The 15,019-nt window shown below is 37.8% G+C and overlaps 1 protein-coding gene across 17 annotated transcripts in view; it reads left to right on the top strand.

The window, feature by feature from the left end:
• RANBP3L (RAN binding protein 3 like) overlaps positions 1 to 15,019 on the top strand; it is a 56,375-nt gene that overhangs the window by 31,759 nt on the left and 9,597 nt on the right. For 12 of the 17 annotated variants that reach the window (XM_069555896.1, XM_069555891.1, XM_069555900.1 and 9 more), the window contains 7 exons: positions 2,363 to 2,434; positions 3,181 to 3,320; positions 7,976 to 8,079; positions 9,166 to 9,250; positions 11,931 to 12,033; positions 12,389 to 12,519; positions 14,330 to 14,450. In XM_069555896.1, the coding sequence (XP_069411997.1) occupies positions 2,363 to 2,434; positions 3,181 to 3,320; positions 7,976 to 8,079; positions 9,166 to 9,250; positions 11,931 to 12,033; positions 12,389 to 12,519; positions 14,330 to 14,450 (756 nt within the window). Of the gene's footprint in view, positions 1 to 2,237; positions 2,280 to 2,362; positions 2,435 to 3,180; positions 3,321 to 7,975; positions 8,080 to 9,165; positions 9,251 to 11,930; positions 12,034 to 12,388; positions 12,520 to 14,329; positions 14,451 to 15,019 lie in introns of those variants that run through there. The other 5 variants (XM_069555904.1, XM_069555906.1, XM_070289341.1 and 2 more) reach the window with 2 other exon arrangements.

The following is a 15,019-nucleotide window of genomic DNA, read 5'->3' on the forward strand; positions in this document are numbered from 1 at the left end:
CTTTCATAGCTAGAGAGAAGTCAGTGCCTGACTTCAAAGTTTCAAAGGATACGCTGACTCTCCTGTTAGGGACTAATGCAGCTGGAGACTGAATAGAAGCCAGTGCTTATTTACCATTCTGAAAATTTAGGGCCACTAAGAATTATGATAAATCTACACTGTGTACTCTATAAATGGAACTACAAAGCATGGATGTTAGCACATCTGTTTACAACATGATTTGATGAGTACTTTAAGCCCACCGTTGCAACCCACTGCTCAGAAAAAGATTCCTTTCAAAATATTACTGTTCATTGACAATGCATCTGGTCACCCAAGAGTTCTGATGGAGATGTACAGTGAGATTAATGTTGTTTTCATGCCTGCTAACACATTTGACTTTCTCAGGTAGCTCAGTGGTCAGTAAAGAATCTACCTGCCAATACAGGAGACATAGGAGATGCAGGTTTAGTCCCTGGATTGGGAAGATCCCCTGGAGGAGGAAATGGCAACCCACCCCAGTATTCTTGCCTGGGAAATCCCACGGACAGAGAAACCTGGCAAGCTATAGTCCATGGGGTCCCTGAGAGTGGACATGTCTGATCTACTGAGCATAGACAGAGACAGAACACATTTATTCTGCAGCCCATGGATCAAGGATTCATTTTGACTTTCAAGTCTAATTATTTAATAAGTACATTTTGTAAGCTTTTAGCTGCCATAGAGAGTGATTCCTCTGATGGACCTGGACAAGTTCAGTTCAGTTCAGTTCAGTCGCTCAGTCGTGTCTGACTCTTTGCGACCCCATGAATCGCAGCACGCCAGGCCTCCCTGTCCATCACCATCTCCCGGAGTTCACTCAGACTCACGTCCATCGAGTCCATGATACCATCCAGCCATCTCATCCTCTGTCGTCCCCTTCTCCTCCTGCCTCCAATCCCTCCCAGCATCAGAGTCTTTTCCAATGAGTCAACTCTTCGCATGAGGTGGCCAAAGTACTGGAGCTACAAAGCTTTGACCTGGACAAAGGCACTTGAAAACCTAGAAAGGATTAACCATCTCAACACCACTAAGAACATTTACAATTCACGGAAAGAGGTCAAAATATTAACATTAACAGGAATTTAAAAGAAGTTGATTACAGTCCTTACAGATGACTTTGAGGTGTTCAGGACTTTAGTGGAGGAAGTAACTGTAGATGTGGAAATAGAAAGAGAACTAGAATTAGAAGCAGAGCCTGAATATGTGACTGAATTGCTGCTATCTCAGAATGAAACCTGACAGATGAGGATTTGCTTCTTATGGATGAGTAAAGAAAGTTGTTACCTGAGACAGAATCTACTCCTGGTGGAGGTGCTGTAAAGCCTGTTGAAATGACAAGGGCTTTAGAACGTTACATAAACGTAATATTCATAAAGCAGGAGGGCTTGAGAGGATTGACTCTAACTTTGAAAGAAGTTCTGTGGGTAAAATGTTATCAACCAACACTGCATGCTACAGTGAAATCATTCATGAAAGGAAAAGTCAATTGATGATGAAAACTTCATTGTTATTTTAAGAAGCTGTCACAGCCACCCCAGCTTTCAGCAATCACCACCCAGATCAATCAGCAGCCATTGACATGGAAGCAAGACTCTCCACCAGCAGAAACATTATGACTTGCTGCAGGCTCAGATGACGTTTAGCATTTTTCAGTGATAAAACATTTTTAAATGTAGGTGTATTGTTTTTCATAGCAATTAAGTATTTAAATTAAATTACATATATTGCTATTGCACACTTAATAGACTATGGTATAGTGTAAATGTAACTTTTATATGCACTGGGAAACCAATGAAGTCAGTGTGTGACTAAATTTACTGTGACAGTCACTTTATCACAGTGGTCTGGAACACAATCAGCAACATCTCTTTGGTATGCCTATAATTCTATTGCAGCCAAGACCACAGTCTTAACCCATCAGTTCATGTTGATAACCTAGCATAATGGTCATCTTTACTTCTCTCTTCAGGTATCATTAAAGAATGGGGAAGGGACAGAATTTATTAACAGTTTTGTAACATTCTATAAGAAATATATATTAATGCACATAGATGGTTCACTATCAATTCAGATTTTATTATCTGTAGAATTTCTCTCGATACTAGATTTCATGATTCTGAATAAAACTGTCTATTTCATTAGTGATTTAATTTTAACTTATTTTCTGAGAGTAAAAAGACTAGCAAAACTCATTTTGCTTTTACACTTTTTAGTAGAATCAGCGCTTGCATGATTAGTGCCAACAGCGACATCTACTGGTGAGTTCAGTACAATACTGTGAAAACAGTAGAAACTGACGTGTTCGTTCATAGGTTTAAAATTTTCTAAATATTCTTTACAGTGAAGAAAAACAATGTTTTTATGACATCAAACTCTGTGCAAAGGAATGCTGATCTGAACAGTGAGGAACAAGGTTTGTAGCTTCCTTTGTTACGTGAAACAAAGAAATTTTATGTTTTACCATCCATGTATGTGCGTGCATGGTGGTAGGGTTGAGTGACAGAACATGAAGGAGTATATTTAGTAAGCAAAGTCCCATGATCAAATTGAAAGTGAACGTAAAAGTTGCTCTGTCGTGTCTGACTCTTTGCCACCCTATGGACTGTGGTCCATGGAATTCTCCAGGCCAGAATACTGGAGTGGGTAGCCTTTCCCTTCTCCAGGGGATCTTCCCAACCCAGGGATTGAACGCAGGTCTATTGGGTAAAAGCTGGGCAGGAAGACATTACTAAGCAACTCACCAGCTATTTTGACTTTGATTAGTTGACATTATGGAGAAGGAAATGGCAACCCACTCCGGTATTCTTGCCTGGAGAATCCCATGGACAGAGGAGCCTGGTGGGCTGCTGTCCATAGGGTCACACAGAGTCGGACACGACTGAAGTGACTTAGCATGTGTACATGCATTGGAGAAGGAAATGGCAACCCACTCCAGTATTCTTGCCTGGAGAATCCCAGGGACAGAGGAGCCCGGTGGTCTGCTGTCTGTGGGGTTGCAAGAGTCGGACACAACTGAAGCAACTTAGCAGCAGCAGTGGCAGTTGACATTAACCCTTCATTTAACCATGACTTTAGAAAGTAAGCATTAAATTAGTAAGAAATTGAGAGGAAAGTTATTTCACTAAAGATATATTGACCCTTTAATTCTGTTCTTTTAAGGTCCCATGAAACATTCTGAGCTTGTTCTAAGACCTGCTATTTTGCAGCCACCTCAAGCTCAAGGGTGTATAAAAGTGAGAAAATCATTTGGACACAATGTGTTGGAATCCTGTAAGGTTAAAGAAAAAAACAAAAGTAAGGTAAGAAAACCTCCTATGGTAGGACTGATCTCAATTTCCCATCCTTCTTTTGATAGATTGTTGTGGGTCCCCACATCCAGAATTTGGGGCTACCTCATGCTGAAGCAGCTACCAGGCTGGAAAAAAAGCTGGACAAGATAGCAAAGAGCCCTCAGTGACTGTACTAAACTTGTCCTCCTAAATTGGAGGGTTGTTCCCAGGAGCAAGTCCTGCGGTCTCTCCTAAGCTGTAAAGCTGAGTTCTGTGTGGTGGGGACCCTTGGGGTCTTGATCTGGTGCACTGACCCCACATGAGAATAGGGGGGCAGTGAGGTGTCAGGCTAGACCTAGACCTAGACCTAGCTAGATAGCATATTAAAAAGCAGAGACATTACTTTGCCAACAAAGGTCCATCTAGTCAAGGCTATGGTTTTTCCAATGGTCATGTATGGATGTGAGAGTTGGACTGTGAAGAAAGCTGAGCACTGAAGAATTGATGCTTTTGAACTGTGGTGTTGGAGAAGACTCTTGAGAGTCCCTTGGACTGCAAGGAGATCCAACCAGTCCATTCTAAAGGAGATCAGTCCTGGGTGTTCACTGGAAGAACTGATGCTAAAGCTGAAACTCCAGTACTTTGGCCACCTCATGTGAAGAGCTGACTCATTGGAAAAGACTCTGATGCTGGGAGGGATTGGGGATAGGAGGAGAAGGGGACGACAGAGGATGAGATGGCTGGATGGCATCACCGACTCGATGGATGTGAGCTTGAGTGAACTCCGGGAGTTGGTGATGGACAGGGAGGCTTGGTGTGCTATGATTCATGGGGTCGCAAAGAGTCGGACACGACTGAGCGACTGAACTGAACCAAACTGAGGTGTCAGGGGCCAGAAGTCAGAAATCATTAAAAGGGAAAAGGATTTTTTTTGTATCCCCAACTGGTAGACTTGCTGGTGTGGCCTTGCCAGTTTAGATCACACCATGGATCCACTCCAGCCCATCTTCACAGATAACAGGAGCAAGGAACTTTCTCCACAGTATAACTAGGAGATCTTGGGAAGTTCCTGGAAACAGAAACCAATTTCTTTTCCAACTGAATCGCTCCTCGTGGGCCTTTCCAAGGAGATACTCATTTTACTAACATCATACAGATAAGGGTATGGGGATATTCTGTTGCTATAGTTCTGTGTCTTCCAGAAGCAGATACTTAAGAGGAAGGGGATGCCAGATCGATAGATTGGAATTTGAGTTATTCCACCTGTCAGTTGTTTCCAGCTAAACTATTGAGGGTTGATCAAGTTTGGTTTTGTTTTCCTGGACTGAACATGAGAACAGTGTTCTCATTTTAACCTGGAAGTGTTAAAATACCAATCATTTAGTCAAGTCATTGAAAAAAATGAGATCAGTACTAATTCTACTTCTACCACTATCTACTGTGTTTACATTCTTAGACAAAGCTCCCAACCTTCTGTTTTTCATCAGTGAAGTGAGGGAGTTGAATCTGGTCAGCATTTGCGAACATTTTTATATTTCCAGTTCTTTTTATTTGTAAGCTATGATTTCATGAGACTCATTGTGAATTTTAAAAATCATTTCACCTATGAACACCTTACCTTTGACAAAGGAGGCAAGAATATACAATGGAGAAAAGATAATCTCTTTAACAAGTGGTGCTGGGAAAACTGGTCAAACACTTGTAAAAGAATAAAACTAGAACACTTTCTAACACCATACACAAAAATAAACTCAAAATGGATTAAAGATCTAAACATAAGGCCAGAAACTATAAAAATCCTAGAGGAAAACAGGCAAAACACTCTCTGACATAAATCACAGCAGGATCCTCTATGACCCACCTCCCAGAATATTGGAAATAAAAGCAAAAATAAACAAATGGGACCTAATTAAAATTAAAAGCTTTTGCACAATGAAGGGAACTATAAGCAAAGTGAAAAGACAGCCTTCAGAATGGGAGAAAATAATAACAAATGAAGCAACTGACAAAGAATTAATCTAAAAAATATACAAGCAGCTCCTACAGCTCAATTCCAGAAAAATAAATGACCCAATCAAAAAAATGGGCCAAAGAACTAAACAGACAGTTCTTCAAAGAAGACATACAGATGACTAACAAACACATGAAAAGATGCTCAACATCACTCATTATCAGAGAAATGCAAATCAAAACCACAATGAGGTACCATCTCACGCCGGTCAGAATGGCTGCTATCCAAAAATCTACAAACAATAAATGCTGGAGAGGGTGTGGAGAAAAGGGAACCCTCTTACACTGTTGGTGGGAATGCAAACTAGTACAGCCACTATGAAGGACAGTGTGGAGATTCCTTTAAAAACTGGAAATACAACTGCCATATGACCCAGCAATCCCACTGCTGGGCATACACACTGAGGAAACCAGAATTGAAAGAGATATGTGTACCCCAATGTTCATCACAGCACTGTTTATAATAGCCAGGACATGGAAGCAACCTAGATGTCCATCAGCAGACAAATGGATAAGAAATCTGTGGTACATACACACAATGGAATATTACTCAGCCATTAAAAAGAATATATTTGAATCAGTTCTAATGAGGTGGATGAAACTGGAGCCTATTATACAGAGGGAAGTAAGCCAGAAAGAAAAACACCAATATAGTATACTAACACATATATATGAAATTTAGAAAGATGGTAACAATAACCCTATTGTGAGACAGCAAAAGAGACACAGATGTAAAGAATAGTCTTTTGGACTCTGTGAAAGAAGGCAAGGGTGGGATGATCTGAAAGAATAGCACTGAAACATGTATATTATCAAATGTGAAACAGATCACCAGTCCAGGTTTGATGCATGAGACAGGGTGCTCAGGGCTGGTGCACTGGGATGACCCAGAGGATAGGATGGGGAGGGAGGTGGGAGAGGAGTTCAGGATGGGAACACACGTAAACCCATGGCTGATTCATGTCAATGTATGGCAAAAACCACTACAATACCATAATTAGCCTCCAATTAAAATAAATTAATTAATAAAAAATAAAAATAAAAATCATTTCATCATTTATGTTATATATGTGATTTTAAGTTAAAATATTAAAAAATTTCAAATCAGTATATTATTATTTTCATTTAAGTATAATAATCACATTATATAAATTATTTACCTATTTTAAAAGTGATACATGTTGTTTAATTTGTTTTAAAGTGTATAAGAAAAACTATGATATGTTGACTAATTTCTGAAATGTTATATTGCATTTGTTTTTGGAATAGCATGTTCTATAAGTTATAGATGAAAATTTTTACTTGCACATTATATCAAAAGCTGATTAATATTTATTCCTTAGGATGATTTTTTAAGATCTTGCATTGCATGGTTTTAGAATAAAATTTATTAATATATTTCCTGTGTTTTTTTCCTCAGTAATAAAACATAAGAGAAATTTCTAGACTATCATTTGCAAAAATTTCTTCTCAAATAACTTATTAAGGGCATGAATAGAATTTATTCCTAATTGGTGAAAAGTCTAACTGGATATGCCCATCATTGAATTTTCTCTGTTTAATAATGATTTTTGAAGATCTAAAGGTAAGCTATGTAAAAGACACTATGTCAGAATTCTGACACAATGATATAATGTATAGACACAGTGAAAATGATCTCCAGGTAAATTTTAGAGAATCCTTATTTTTATGTTCCTTTTAAATTTGTATATCAAAATTAGAGCAATTTTCTTTCATTCTGTCATTAATCAGTGGTTACTTGTTGTAGATAACAAATTCCTAATAAACTATTCCAAGCAACCTAAAGAGTTTAAAACTACCATCTTGGTTGACAGATAAATCATCTGAGTGACGGAGTCATAAGCATGTACTTTGCTCTTTGCTAACCGATGACGCATACTCTCTTGACACACATTGCTCAGCTCTCAAATTCTGTTATATATGGAAAACTACTCAAAATTATTTTTGATTGATATAAAATTAAAGTGGAAACAACCCTATTTAAAGACTAGACGTCCTTGCAACATCTTTGAAAATTCCTGGTGGAGGAAGGGATATGTCCACAAACATTGAGGACACCAGAGCAGATAACTGGGTTCCTTCCAGTTCTAAAACTGCACACTCCTCCATTTACACATTAATGCAGATAAGCTGCATATGTATATACACAGCAGATGGAATAACTGATTAAATTACCAAAAGTTTCTAGAGGAAGAGATGGAATTTCCCCTCACATTGGGTGGCAATGACGGTGAAGCTCTTAGGGGTTTCCACGGGCTAAATAGTCCTGAAATACATATTTACTAGTCTAGAAATGAGATTTAAGTCCACTGTCTAAAAAGGTAAAAGTAACAAAAGAAGGTGGGATTTCTGAATGCTAATGTACAATCCTTGGTTTTAGGTAGACCAGTGTTGGAATGTCAGCCCCCTTCTGATTGCCCAGTTCTGGTCATTATTTAAGCTTATTAGGTCAGTCTGAAGTGTGAATAATAGAAGTACAAAGTGTAGAGAGTTGTTTTGAGGAGTATATGAGATAGTGTATAGAAAATGTTTAGGACTGTACTTGTACATAAGTTTTCTATACATTTAACTATAGCTATTGTTTCTTTGTCTAATGCTCTTATATATAGTAAGGCAGTTTAAATGAACTTTTTGATGGACTTTTTTTCTTTCAGATTTATGAGGGGAACTCTTATTTGCTAAGTGAAAACTTACCAAGTGCCAGAATTTCAATCCAGGTGTCTACTAATCAGAATGCTTTAGATACTACATCACCACGGTAAGTTAACGACGAGGAAACAGAAATGTTCTTTCATTTTCTTTCGTCAATAAAATTACTTATGGAAAATAATTTTCTGACACTGTACAGACAAATTGCTAAGATTTCTGCTTGAGAGGAGATTTTATAAAATACAAGTTTAAAATGCTTTTAAAAATGTCTCTAATATTTATATATTATCATCCTGGTATTGGATTGTCCCTACTGTTTCATTGACTTGGGTAAGAATGTTCCAATTAGGTAGAGCTAAACTTTTTATTTAGTTAGGCATTAAATATCTGGCTACTCAATTAGCCTTTCCTCCTCTTCCCCTGGTATTTTCTCTTTCCCTCTTTTAAATTATTTCTGGCATTATTATGTATTAACATAAATTGGACAGACAACAAAGAAAGCAGTAGAAATATGCAAAGTGAAAGTGAATATTTATTAGCATTGCCAGTGATGGGGGCATGTTTGATCTGAGAGAGGAATGCAACTAGCTGTGGACATACTGGTCTCATGATAGGAGCCCATACAGGTACCTCAGCACTTACCTACTGTACACGCTGTGGATGCACTAGGGATCCTGAAGCATGTCTGCCAACAGAGGGCTGCATGTCTTTGGGTCTGTCGTTATGCAAAACACTTTAAACATTCAAGTTTCTCAGAGGTAAAAATCAAACTAAACCACTGCACACTCAAGTGTAACTGAGAAGAGAGATCGGCTTTGCTGTTGCCCTTAGATCTTGCATCACTAAAAGCACTGGCCAGTTGGGGAAGAGGAAAGTGGAGACTGGAGACCAGAGAGTCAGTGCTGGCCAAGCACAAAGATAGTGACTGGGCAGCTCCCTGGCTGATCACAAAGCCTCTCTGCACTGGTCTTGGCCAGTGTTGTAACAGTTGTCAGATATTTTGACTTTCATCATCAGAAGCACCTATCTCGTTTTTTCCTTCATTTCTCTTTAACTTCAGATAAACAAAAGTTAGAAGATGTTTTTATGCTTTACATAAATCTATTAAATCATCTGATTATTTCATGAAGGTTTAGTATGGCTATATCCATTGCTACTACATTTAAAATAGCAAATGCTTATTTCTTTTCCATAGATGTCAACCAAATGAAGATAAATATTCTATGAAAAGCTGCAGTTCTGATTTTGTTTTTGGAGAAAACATGGTAGAAAGAGTTTTGGTAAGATTTTGGCAAATGTTTCTATTACTGTATAGAGAGCTGTCACTTCTAATTTCTAAAGCCAAATTAATTAAAACAATGTTAAACTGGAGCATACTTTTTAACTACTGAGTTCAAAGGCACATTTTCCTGTCTTTAACTAGAAAGATTCTCCTGGGAAGCAAGTTCTAGTTGTTAGAATAATAGACAAGAGCCCACAGAGGAAAGGAATTGTCTAATTATAACATTATTACTGATAAGAAATATTAAATATTTATTTGATTTGCATTGAATCAAAGGTACCCAAGGAAATCCTAGAATTATCTGCAATAGTTAAGTAAGCTCAATTGGTCATGATATTTTAATATAGTTTTTCAATAGCATTTTCATAACAAGATAAATTTAAAATTATTTGCATTTTTTCTCATTAATTACAACATTCCCCTTTAAGTTGTTACACTGACAATATTTTTTTCTTGCTAGCTGTAGGAGGGAGTCATAGTATTTTACTTGCCTATGGGAATATACTTGCCAAGTGGAACCACCTGACTATTATTGCCATCTTCCTTAAGCATCCTCCTACATGGGGCATCCCATATGGTAAAGAGTCCACTTGCCAATGCAGGAGACCTGAGTTTGATCCCTGGGACAGGAAGATCCCCTGGAGGAGGAAATGGCAACCTACTCCAGTATTCTTGCCTGGAAATTTCCAAGGACAGAGGAGCCTGGCAGGGTACAGTACATGGGGTCAGCAGTCTGACAGCAGAGTCAGACATGACTGAGCGACTAAACAACAGTCCTCCTGTGTGAGGCAGCTGCTGCTCTGTCCTCCACAGGGTATGTTTCTAAAACAGAGCGCGATCTACAGTGGGGAATTATATAGTCAAATGGAAGCTGTGGAGCAAGTATGCCCATGGTTTTACTTGGCCCAACACATCTTAATACTCTTTGCACTTTCATCTAGACCAGAATCTTAGCTAAGATAAGACAAGGATGCTATCTTGTCTTAGGGCTATTAGCTACATGAAGAATCCCATGGAAGATGCACAGATTTTAAAACCTGTGCTATGATTCAGAATAACAAAAGGACCAACTCATGAGGTCTGTTCATTCCAAGATTTTAATCAAACCAGTCACTTTTAAGATCTCGCTTATTCTACACCTGCCTCAGGCTCAACCCCAATTAGCAATGCCTTTCTGTCGATCCCAAGATGAAGGTTGGCTCCAGCAATCCTAGAGCTGTTGACCCACATCTTTGGATTTGAACCAGAATGGACCAACTTCCAAAGCGAAGTTGCAGGCAGTATATTTAAGCACATTTATTCTAGATTAGTCATAGCTTCTGTAAGATGTCACAGACATAAATACAATACTCTTCAAACCTCATGGGATCAACTTTAATGTTTGACTCACTTAACACATGGTTAACACACTGACTGTGTTTTTATGATACATAAAATTGGCACTGGTCTCAAGTTTGGTGGCATATTACAATCACCTGGTGAGCCTTCAGAGGACTTTTTATGCCTGGTCATCTCCCCAAACTGATTAGATCAGGATCTCTATGTGTGAGGTCAGATGTCAGGTGATTTGAACATACAGCCAGGATTGAAAACCACCCGGTTACACAAAGCTAAAGAAGACCTTGTCCTCTAGAGTTGTCTACAGTCTAGAATGGAGAGAGAGGCATGAGGAGGTAGGTACCTGTATGCATTTCCTACGAAGACTTCAAGACTGACTTACAAAGGAACCTGAGCTTCCTGTCTTCTTAAATGGATAACATTCTAGGATGGCAGGAGCTATAAGAGATCACCTGTGTTTGTCCTTTAGTTAATTCCGTAATCCTGTGGCCCTATGATTTGAAGGCCATGATGCCTCCTGATTTGTTTGCTGGTTATGTGCTTTTAGAGTGAGTCATCAGACTTTCTGTGCTTTAGTTTCTGTTTTCTTAAAATGGAAATAATTTATACCCATCTCTACAAATTTTAACAGATTATCCTGAGGCCCAGTTAAATAAAATGAAAGAATCTTGAATTCATAAGGGAAGAGATATAAAACTAAGCTCTGAAGTATCCTTCAATTCTCCCTGTTCTGCAGGGAGCTATACAAGCACTGTGTGGGAGGTTGTGAATGTCCTGGCAATTACTTGGTCTTTTTTTCACACAGGTGTCAATTACAGCACATGTGCAAAAGCCCCAGGTGTGCAGCCTTAAAAGCGATTGCTGTGTCAGAGGATAAGTTAGGATTCATTCTGTGATGATGATCTGATGACACAGCTAGTAGGTTCTTTGGACAACTTTTTAATTTTTTATATTAAATGGATAGAAAGAGTGGACTGTTGGGAATACTGAAATAATTTGAAAAAGTGACATCAGTTGCACTTCCTTCAAAGCATCAGGTTGTTGTAGTGGTAGGCTGGAACAGCTGCTACCTCCTTGTGGGTCTCTGAAAGGTTTCCCATTGTCCCTGGAACTAGATGCCACCTGAAGTAGGCTGGTAGTAACTAGATTGTTTCCTTAGATCAGAACCAAGGTTTTCTAATAATGGGGAGGAGTTCCCGTTCAGCACAAGAGGATCCCAAAACAAAAACAGAGCTGTTGGGTTTGTTTGCCACATTGAGACAGAAGAACGAAACTATCTCTTGGGTTACTGCAAATATATGGAGATAAAATTAAGCAAGACATCTTTTTCTTCTACCTAGGGTACTCAAAAACTCACTCAGCCTCAACTCGAAAGTGATTCATACATCAAGGAAAAACCATTCAAATTCACTCTAAAAATTCCTATCAACTCTCCAAACTCAAGTAAGAATTATTTCATTTGCAAAACATCTCATTCAGCTAGTATATTTCCTGTTTTTCCATGTCATTTGTTTAATAACTATAAAATACAAAAAGCAAAATCCATTGTTTAAAATTTTTGGTGAAGATTAAAGCATATAAATTTGGTTACATGATATAAAAGCCTTCATAATTTTTGGACTTCATGTTATGGGGGATCATTAAAGAGATATGCCTAAAGACGAGCAGTTTGATTTTTTGGAAACACTCATTGATATAAAAAGCTAAGGAGATGTGCATGTTAACAGGGGCAAAAAATAAAATTCACAGTGGATAAAATGGGACATTTTACGTGTTCTTTCCCTCTATTTTCTCTTAGGAACAGACACTATTGAAAATATATCCCTAATTGAATCAGCTACTGCTTTCTCTTTTAAACCATCACCAAAATGTTTCCTGGAGAAAATTGATGTTATAACAGGGGAGGAGGCAGAACACAATGTGTTAGAGGTCTGTATATTGTGTATTGCTCTTTCTGGAATAAAGTTACCCTCAACAGAGACATCTTTAAAGATAAAGGCAGAAGTATAGTTTTCATAAAGACCTGGCTGTTTAAATTAAAATGTTTGAGGCTTTCAAATATTAAACCAACATTTTGTTGTATTCTTACATTTGTGTGTGTGATTTGCAGGAAAATGGATTACTGGTTTCACATTCATATTAGTCCCTTAGAAAGAAGACAGCCAAGGACCCAGTCTTAAAGTAACTCCAGATCTATATTTTATACTTTTCTTATTAGCTTTATTATCAGTATTATCATATGGTTTAAAATTCTATTTACACTGAAAGTTAAAAATGCAGAGAGATAAACTGATTTCAGTTCAAGATAATAAAAATTTTCTTTCTCCTTTAAAAGCTCTTTTTTTAAATTGAAGTAAAGTTGATTTATGATGTTGAGGTAATTTCTGCTGTATAGAAAAGTGACTCATACATATGTACACTTTCTTTTTTATATTCTTTTCTATTATGGTTTATCTCAGGATATTGACTATAGTTCTTTCTGTGCTATATAGTAGGAACTTGTTTATCCTAAAAGTTCTTTTAAGTAAGTTTTGAATTGCACACGAATCAAGAATTTCAAAGATGTGGTATATAGTGTCAAATACAGGAGATGGCAATGGCAATCCATGCTGGTACTCTTACCTGGAGAATCCCATTGATGGAGGAGCCTGGTAGGCTGCAGTCCAGGGGGTCGCTAAGAGTCAGACACAACTGAGCGACTTCACTTTCACTTTTCACTTTCATGCATTGGAGAAGGAAATGGCAACCCACTCCAGTGTTCTTGCCGGGAGAATCCCAGGGACGGGAGAGCCTGGAGCCATCTATGGGTTGCACAGAGTTGGACACGACTGAAGCGACTTAGTAGCAGCAGCATAGGATTTGAACGATGAGTGGAGTAGCTATCAGTCTCGGCATATGAAATGTAATTACTACACCTCAATCATGTTCAACAAAGCACAGATTTCCCTTAGGCTTTCTCCATCTGCTTTACCCCAAACTCTCTTCTTTCCTGTTTTCTTCTCCCTTGATCCACTGATACATTTACTGTACAAGTGTATCTCACAGCATAACTCTCAGATCAGATTAAGCCTAGATTCACTGAAGTAGTCACTAGGTGTGAGGCCCTGACGTGTTGTATTTTTAACAAGTCATCTAGGGGATTCTTGTACGCAGTAGTATTTGAGAGCCACTGGTAAGCATTAAATTATAGTATGGTACTCTGTGGTATCACATCCTAGTTCTGATGCTATATTTATTAAAATTTTTAAAGCACACAAATAGTTCCATGATTTCTTAATTTTCAGATAAATTACCTGATTCAAATAACACTATTTAAAAGTTGGTATACGTAGATAAGTCGTTAAGTGAAACAGCAAGATGCAGACCTATGTATTCTACCATTTATAGAAAAAAACAGGAAAATATATACATATTGACATGTATATACATACACATATCTCTAGAAGGACAAACAAAATATTTAGCAACAGTGATCAACTGTTGTAGGGGGTGAAAATTGGTAGATGGGAACAAGTATCAGTGGAGCTACTTTTTACTTTGTACATCTTTTTGCTTTTTAATGTTTGAACTATTCGAAAATTGTATTGTTTTAGAAACTAAATAAAATTTTAAAGCTGGTTTAGAAATCATTAACAAAGGCCATTCTGATAAGATATCAGACAAAAGTGTTATAGCATAGGAAAGAAATCACTTTGAAAAATGTTTCATATTTTGACATTAAAAAAAAAATTTCCTTTAGATCAACTGCAAGCTTTTTATACTCAACAAAACAACACAGTCCTGGACTGAAAGGGGCAGAGGAGCTTTGAGACTGAATGACACAGCAAGCAGTGATTGCGGAACATTCCAGTCAAGATTAAGTAAGGAATCATTTTGTAAAGCAAGTCACTAATTTTCAGGGAAGATTTTCCAATATAGATACACATCATTTTCTGCAGGTGTGTTATGTGTCAATAGAGTAGACTGCTGAACACAATATTATTTTTAAGGTATTATAGGAGCTTCCTGTTTAAAGTAGGCTCTGACGTCAGACCACACAGGTTCCAGGTCTGGCTCCATCACTAACTAGTGACCTTGGATAAATTACTTAATCTCCTTCTACTCTAGTTGCATCAGTTAAAAATGCAGATAACAGAAGTCCATGAATTAGTGAGTGTGAGAATTCAGTGAGAAAATGCACATAAAGCACCTTTGACCAGCCCAGCACACACCTAAATAGTGATCTCATTATTATTTAAAGGAATATGATGGATTTAGTTTTGAAGTGGAATAGTTTTTCTAAAGAGAGTATTTGTCCTGTAATTCATTCTTGGCATTCTAAGTGCAGAATGTGGGTTGGGATGAAAGGTCAATTTGCAAGTAAATAAAGGTGTATGGTTATCGAATCCTATAGGCAGAGTGTTGGTCAGAATCTGGTCAGCCAAACTGC

Source organism: Ovis canadensis, chromosome 16 (assembly GCF_042477335.2).
Source record: "Ovis canadensis isolate MfBH-ARS-UI-01 breed Bighorn chromosome 16, ARS-UI_OviCan_v2, whole genome shotgun sequence".
Classification (NCBI taxonomy): Eukaryota; Metazoa; Chordata; class Mammalia; order Artiodactyla; family Bovidae; genus Ovis; species Ovis canadensis.